Here is an 8,207-nt window from a genome sequence, read left to right as displayed (position 1 = left end):
GCTAATTTTTTGTATTTTTAGTAGAGATGGGGTTTCACCATGTTAGCCAGGATGGTCTCTATCTCCTGATCTCGTGATCCGCCCGCCTCAGCCTCCCAAAGTGCTGGGATTACAGTCTTGAGCCACTGCACCTGCCCGGCTGTGGCTCCTTTTAAATGGAGTATGGACTCCCCAATCCAATGTAGTCCTCCACTTCTTGTATTGTACCCAGACTTTCTTGCCTTTGCTCACTCATGTTAGTTTCCTGGCCCCTGAAGGCACTGCACTTTCAGATCCTGGCTTTCTGGCTGTACCCCATCCCATTCCCAGGTTATACTGGCAAGGAGATCCAAGCAACTTTTTGTGGATTTCAGGCTATTTTATTTTACCTACTAATTATCCTAGAACAGTGGTCCTCAGCCAGAGGGGAGTTTGTCTTCCAGGAGACATTTAGCAATATCTGGAGACACTTGGTTGTCATAGCTCCTGGGAGGAGGTGCTTTTTGCTTCTAATGACAGAGGTCACGGGGGCTGCTGAACATACCACCATGCATAGAACAGCTTCTCACAAAATAAAGACTTACCTGGCCTAAAATGTCAATAGTGCTGAGGTTGAGAAACTCTGTCTTAAGGGTGCACTCTGTTCATATGTGTTCTGGGGTTTTGGAATGTGGTGAGGCAGGGCCGCAGGCTGCTGACTGAACTCAGGAAGTTTAGGGGCTCATACTCACTTGTGGGACGAATGGAGAGAAATATTCGTTCTTGAGGTAGGTACATAGGGTCTCCTCTTTGCCGAGGTGACCAGCAGGATTCACAGTAACCCAGGTGCCCAGTATTATGAATACTTGATTTGGCTGCAGAAGGGTGATGTTTCTGGCTTGGGTATTGTCAGCCCATTTATCTTTGTGGGCTTTGACCTCAGGATCCTCCCTCTTGTGTAGGCTCATACACATCAACGGAAAGTATTTGCTTTGAAGATTTCAACATGGAAGTAGTTCATTGCTGACACAGCAGCATCAAAACTCAGCGGGGTTTGTTTGGCAAGGGTGACAGTGAGCAGGAGGAAGAGAAGGAGGGAGACTGGGAAGGATGAGACTGGAGGGAAGAAGAAACACTGTATGATCACTGAGTATCGATTGTTTCCATGGTTTCTTGCTGTCTTGGACCCAGGCCTGGTCAGAGTTCTCAGTAGAAAGGATACACTCCTTATTTTGGCTAGTTGCTATGGACAGACAGCTTTCATGTTCAGAGAGTGATACGGACCTAGGGAGGACTGGGTCTTGATCATAGTTGCTTCAAGACTCCAACCCTATGTATATAGTTTGAATGTCTTCATAATGGGACTAAATGTATTTGTGTAATTAAAAACAAAGACACAGGCCAGGCTCAGTGGCTCATGCCTGTAATCTCAGCAGTTTGGGAGGCCAAGGCAGAAGGGTCACTTGAGCCCAGGAGTTCATGACCAGCCTGGGCAACATAGCAAGAACTCGTCTCTTAAAAAACAAAATAAAACAAAAAACCACACAGAAAAACAAGGATACTTTTATTTATTTGTATTATTTTATTTTTTTTGAGACGGAGTCTGGCACTGTCGACCAGGCTGGAGTTATGTGGCATGATCTCTGCTCACTGCCATCTCCGCCTCCCAGGTTCACCCCATTCTCCTGCCTCAGCCTCCCAAGTAGCTGGGACTACAGGTGCCCGCCACCACACCCAGCTAATTTTTTGTATTTTTAATAGAGATGGGGTTTCACCGTGTTAGCCAGGATGGTCTCGATCTCCTGACCTCGTGATCCGCCTGCCTCAGCCTCCCAAAGTGCTGGGATTACAAGCATGAGCCACCACGCCGGGCAAGGATACTTTTAAAAAAGATAGATACATTACATATTTATATACATCCCAGGAGGTAGCTACTGATTCTGGGATCCCCATTTGGAAGGGTTTACCTTCCCTGGAGTGTTGGAGAGCATTTCACTCCTGAATGTCTTGTAGTTGTCCCCTCCCTACCCTGCCTTTCTTCCTTCCACATTTTTTTTTTTTTAGACGGAGTCTCACTGTGTTGCCCAGGCTGGAGTCCAGTGGCATGATCTTGGCTCACTGCAACCTCTGCCACCTGGGTTCACGTGATTCTTCTGCCTTAGTCTGCCGATTAGCTGGGACTAATTAGCACACGCCACTATGTGCAGCTAATTATTTTGTATTTTTAGTAGAGATGGGGTTTCACCATACTGGCCAGGCTAGTCTTGAACTTTGACCTTGTGATGTGCCCGCCTTGGCCTCCCAAAGTGCTGGGATTACAGACGTGAGCCACCGCGCCTGGCCTTTCTTCCACATTTTAAAAATTATTTTTTGTTTAGGGTTGCACTCCTTTGTCCTTGAATGCCCCTTTATAACACTCAGCCTGTCTGGGAGAAATTGGAAGGTTTCCCTCCGCTCTTTGTTGCCTGTGGGAAAAGAGAGTTGTGACTACTGTCAGCGTAGCTGGGAGTACAGCCTCAGATTGCCAGGCCATCTCCTCATCAGAAAGAGAGTATGAAAGGCATAGTTCTGCCAGAGGGTGCATATGTTATTCACTATTAACTTGGGTTTCAGACAACAGAAAACCTTCAGCAGCATGGCTCAAACATGTTGATGTTTGTTTCTCTCACATGTTAAAAGGAGGCAGTGTGGGTTGGATGACTTCAGTTCTTCAGGGAGTCAGGTTCATTCCTTCTGTCTTCCTGCTCTGCCATCCTCAGCCTGTGACTTCTAGCTGGTGGTCCAGGATGGTCCAGGATGGTTACTAAAGCTCTAGCTGTCATGTCTGCATTGTAACTGACAGGAAGGACAAAGACACTGTCTCCCTCATTTAAAGACACTTTCTGAGGTCTTATATGAAATGTTTGCATACATCCCGGGAGAAAACCTGGTTGCACAGCCATACCTACCTGCAGGAGAGGCTAGGAAATGTCAGCTTTATTTTGGACAGACATGACTTCAGCCAAAATTTCTATTACGAAGGAAAAAGGGAAGAACAGATAGAGGAAGATAACTAGCCATCTGTGCCACAGAGACTTTGGAGATTTGTTTCTGCTTTGGCTTTCAGTCTGGATGTGCCATTTGAGTTCTCCTTTCTCAGCAATAAGCTCCTAGAGAGCCTTGAAGACCCTCATGTGGGTCCCACGCTCATTGGTGCAGGCTTGTCCAGCAAGGAAATGAGATCAGGAGAAGAGGGAAGGTTTTAACTGTGGTAGCTGAATCTTAGCATCTGGCTTTAAGGCCCAGCTGTTGACTTTGTTTGAACTCTGATAGTTTATGGTAAGGCTAGAGGGGCTGGGAGTTCTGGGAAGCAATAAAAGAGTAAGGATCAGATGGTGAAATTTTGTTTCTTAATTAGAATCAGGAGAACAGTCAAGGGACTTGGCTTCTGCTTGACAGAATGTTCTAGGAGCTCTCTGTTCTCTGGCAGGGCTGAGAATAGGGTGAGGCAAGCGAGATGCCTGGGGCCAGCGTTGAAGGGCATACTCACTCTCAGGTTCCTGCATGTGGTCCCCTGAGAATGAGTGCCTCCTTAAATTTTGTGCCCTAGGTGCCTCCTAGCTTCACACTGCCCTGGCTCTGCCTTCTGGTGCTACATTGTTGCTAATGAACAATTTTTATTTTTAAACAAATTCTTTTAAAATTTTTCAGGGGCCATGCTAATCTTTGCATCGTTCCAATTTTAGTATATGTGCTGCAGAAGTGAGCACAAACTATTTTTATTTTTATCTAGAAAGAGGCGTATGTTCATGGTAAACCAGTCATAAGGGCACACAGTGGAAAAGGTCTCCCTCCCTCTCCACAGCTTTAGTCTTTCTCCCCAGAGGAGCCACTCTCACCAGGTGCTTTTGTATCCTTCCAGCTGGTCTACTGGAATGGACTCTGCAGGCATGTCCACAAACAGCTGCCTGCATTCATTAGTTTAGCACATAGTTGTTGAATTTCCACTGTGTGTAATATTTACCTGTGTGCAGAGAGACCAAACCTGAAGGACATTTATGGCAGGATAGAGGGAAGGAGAAGGATCAGAAGTGAGACCCACTGTCTGTTAGTGGGTCTGAGGAGTGCATCAGCTTTTCTTCCCCTTGGAGCTGCAAACAAGAAGCACAGTTAGCACTGCCAGGATATTGTCAGTCTCTTTCTCCATCTGTATTTCCACCTTTTTGTGTCTTTCTCCTTTTGTCCTCTTCTCTCTGTCTCTGCCTCCTTGTCTCTTATCTCTCACCCCTCTGTCTCTGTCTTCTGTGTATTTTCTCGTCTTTCTTTTTTTGTTTTTTTTTTTTTTAGAGACAAGCTCTCACTCTGTTGCCCTGGCTGGAGTGCAGTGACTATTCACAGACGCTATTACAGTGCACTATAGGCCCGGACTCCTGGGTTCAGCAATTCTCCCACCTCAGCCTCCCACACAGTTGGGACTCCAGGTGTGCAACGCTGCCCCGACCCCTGTCAGTCTTTTTGTCTAAGCTGCATGCCCTCCCACTTCTGCTTCTTTTTGTGGTCCTGCTTCCTTCCTCTACTTACTTATGGTTTCTGTCCCTTTGTTACTAAGGGCTTGTATGTGACTTTGACTTGCTGTAGCTCCTGACCCTTCTGCCCATTACTGTTAGATTCAGTTTCTTGGTATTCCAATTCTGTGTTTCTGGGAGAGGCAATATAACAGAGTCAACTTGGGTCCAGTGTCTGGCTCCATCAGTCATGATAGGGAAGGGGGAGCAATTCCCAAGAAGGAGCTGGGCAGGTACTTCAAAACATGGCTACTGTACTGTACAGGGGCCTAGGGATTACCGATGCCTATTAACTAGGTAATCCGTATGTTGGCTGATTGAGGCTTAACCCCATACTGGTAGCTTTGATCATCAGGGTAGGTGCCTGGGAAGACCTGCCAGCAGCATGCATTTCTTTGGGCTTCTTCTCCCCTCCCATTTGACCACTGTCCCTCTACTTCCACATCATGATTGACTAGTAAGCACCTGTGTTACTTGCCAGTGTACTGAGTGAAAGCTCTTTGAAGCCATAGAGCCTGCCAGCTGCCACCTGTGTTCATTTTCACAGGCTGGCCGTAGGCACTTCTCTCCATTTGAATGGAAGATTATCCAACTTTCTGACAATTTGCCTTGCCCCAGGGAATTGGAAGTTAGAGTGAAAATCTTACCGCCTTGGTTCCAACCAGAGTTTATCAGTACCCCTCTTTGCTTGGCGATGAGCTTAAGAAAACAACATGGCCAGGTTCAGTGGCTCATGCCTGTAATCCTAATACTTTGGGAGGCTGAGGCAGGAAGACTGCTTGAGCCCAGGAGTTCCAGACCAGCCTGGGGAATATAGCGAGACCCCGTCTCTAATTTTTTTTTTTTAATTAGCTGGGTGTGGTTGTGTGCACCTGTGGTCCCAGCTAATAGGAGGCTGAGGGTCACTTGAGCCCTGGAGATCGAGGCTGCGGTGAGCTGTGATTGTGCCCACTCCAGCCTGGGTGACAAAGCAAGACCCTGTCTCAAAAAAAACAAAAAAAAAAAAAGGAGGAAGAAAGAAAATAAAATGATATACTGCTGTTGCCTTCTGAGAATTTGTGATCTTGGGAGAAGCATGACCCAATCACCTGAGGTAGAGATTTGACACAGGTGTCTACGTGACGATAGCATAGACACTAAGCTGTGCTAAGAAGCAGGAATGCCATGTGGTTCAGGAGACAAAGAGCTCAGAGAGGGGCTGGCTGGTGTATTTAGAGAAGGTTTTACAGAGGAAGAGGAAGCGGGGGCTGAACTAGACCTTGAAAGTGGGAGTTGCTGTTAGCTATGGCAGGAAGAGGAGGGGAGGACATTTCTTTTTATGTGTATGTCTGGTACGAATAAGAGAGAGAGTCTGGCTGAAGGGGAGAGTGCAAAGTGGGTAGGAGTAAATGGAGTTGGCCTAGAGATGGGCCCAAAAGATTTTGTAATAAGATTTGAGGTGCACATAAAAGTTCTATTTTTGGATGCTAGAGGCAGTACTTACAGATGTCACTGCGTTCCTTCCTGCTGGATATTGCTCTTATGTCCTCCCTATGGATCAGAGCAGTCATTGTTTAGCAGGAGCAAAGTGCCAGGGCTCTCAGCACAGGGCCCAGATGTCACTGAGGTGTGTGAGGAGCTAGAACTTAAGGCCACATGAGCCTAGGGAGTACCCTAGTGGGTGCGCTTCTCCATGGACTTCATTGAGAATTGGGAGGTATGGGTAGGAATGAGGGTAGAAGTGATCAGTGGGCTTGGGAATGTGAACTTAGAAATGGTAGTTAGCTTCTCTCAGCCTCAGTTTCCTCATCCGTAAAATGGGAATAGGAATATCTGTATTTTGGAGTCGTGAGAATTGATGCAGAGGTGTATGTGAAATTTTCAGGCATATAACAGACTTTTTTTCTTTCTTTCTTTTCTTTTTTTTTTTTTTTGAGACAGGGTCTTACTCTGTCATCCAGGCTGGAGTGCACAGCTCACTGCAGCCTCAACCTCCTAGGCTCAAGCAACCCTCCCGCCTCAGCCTCCTGAGTAGCTGGGACTACAGGTGTGCACCACTACGCCCAGCTAATTTTTATATTTTTTATAGTGACAGGGTTTCTCCATGTTGCCTAGGCTGGTCTCTAACTCCTGGGCTCACAAGATCCATCTGCCTCAGTTTCCCAAAGTGCTGGGATTATAGGTGTGAGCCACTGCACCTGGCCTCATTTTTACACTTACATGCAAAACACTGTCTCTCTAATTTCTTAGGTAACCTGCCATCTGCATTCAAATTTACCTCACTTACTGATGTGTTTCTTTTGGCCATGAAGAGGTCTTACGTCTCCTGTGGTTTGGAACCTTGGGAGTCTGGGTGGGAAAGAGTGGGTGAAATCACCCATCCCTGGGCCTGGGGGGGATTCCCAGAAATGGTGCTGGCCATCAGGATGCACAAGTATGTCTTCACGCATGCCTTCATATCCTTGAGCGCCAATAGTGATGGACGTGCCTGTGTGCTGTCAGCTGGGGCGGGTACAGGGTATCCCCTCGCTTGCCAGTTCACCTTGTTCTGACTGATCTATTGGTCCCTCTGCCTTAGGCAGGAAGGGCAGAAAGTAGTGCTCTCTGTAAAGAGGGGTTGGGCCCCTGTGCCCTCAACTCAAGCCTACCAGTGACTTTGTGGTTTTCCTCCTAGGCCTGCTGACATTTGTGAACTGTGCCTATGTCAAGTGGGGCACACGTGTGCAGGACACGTTCACTTACGCCAAGGTCGTAGCGCTCATTGCCATCATTGTCATGGGCCTTGTTAAACTGTGCCAGGGTAAGTAGTGGGAAGGGGGGGACCACCAGGAGTTCCTCTGGATTCCCTGAGGAGGACATGGGGACTCTGTTAGCTTCACTGCTCAACTGTTTCTATGTACATGCTAGCATATGTCAGTGAGTGCAAGAGATGGGAGTAGATTTCTTTCTGGGCTTTCTGGGTCAGGCTGGCTTGGCCAAGTGGACATGAGTCAGCCTCTCCCTCAGGGCTGCTTTCCTTTGGTGGAGGCTGGGAGCATTACAGGAAGCCAGCCAAGGGCCTAGGAGCTCCTGAAGCTTGGGTCATGATTGGGTCATAAAAGTAATCTGTGGGGATAGAGTGGCTCCTATTTGTGGTCTGTGACTGCCAAGCTACAAGTAGGAAGACTGGGCCCTCCTTGAGACAGGTGGCAGGGGATATGGAGCTGGAAGTGGGGTATGGAAATGGGTGGTTATTTTGCAGCCTTTACTTTTCATCTGAACTTGTATTCAACAATCCCTCCCCAAGTCAGCTCTCAGAAAAATATTAAAATGTTGTGCAATTGGCAGTGTCTTTCCTGCATGTTAGCTTTAGAAAGCTTTTCGTTCCTGGATCAGAGAGGACTGGCAGTGAGGGTAATAGGCCTACCAAGATCTCATGAGCCCTGGAGAGGTCTTGAGGTGTCTTTAGCCACAGATATCTCAATCATCTCACAGCCTAGTTCTGTAGGTCATCAGTCCTAGTGATTGTACACAGCTCCCCGGCTGTGTACAATCACCTGGGGAGCTGAGACCCTAATCTCAAATCTATTGGATCACATTCTGGTTGGCTTGGAGTCTAAAAAGCTGCGCTTTTAAGAATTGCCCTTGGCCGGGCGTGGTGGCTCGCGCCTGTAATCCCAGCACTTTGGGAGGCTAAGGCGGGTGAATCAGCGAGTCAGGAGTTTGAGACTGGCCTGGCCAACATGG

The 8,207-nt window shown here is 47.5% G+C and overlaps 1 protein-coding gene across 1 annotated transcript in view; it reads left to right on the top strand.

The window, feature by feature from the left end:
- The window catches only part of SLC7A6 (solute carrier family 7 (amino acid transporter light chain, y+L system), member 6), a 39,459-nt gene that overhangs the window by 18,049 nt on the left and 13,203 nt on the right, over positions 1-8,207 (top strand). Inside the window, exon 4 of the mRNA XM_011932046.1 lies at positions 7,156-7,281. Coding sequence (XP_011787436.1) covers positions 7,156-7,281 — 126 coding nt within the window. The remainder of the gene's footprint in view (positions 1-7,155; positions 7,282-8,207) is intronic.

This window comes from Colobus angolensis, unplaced genomic scaffold, assembly GCF_000951035.1.
Source record: "Colobus angolensis palliatus isolate OR3802 unplaced genomic scaffold, Cang.pa_1.0 Scaffold93, whole genome shotgun sequence".
Lineage (NCBI taxonomy): Eukaryota > Metazoa > Chordata > Mammalia > Primates > Cercopithecidae > Colobus > Colobus angolensis.
Note: the sequence above shows the minus strand (reverse complement) of the source record. Positions and strands in the feature narration are given on the sequence as shown.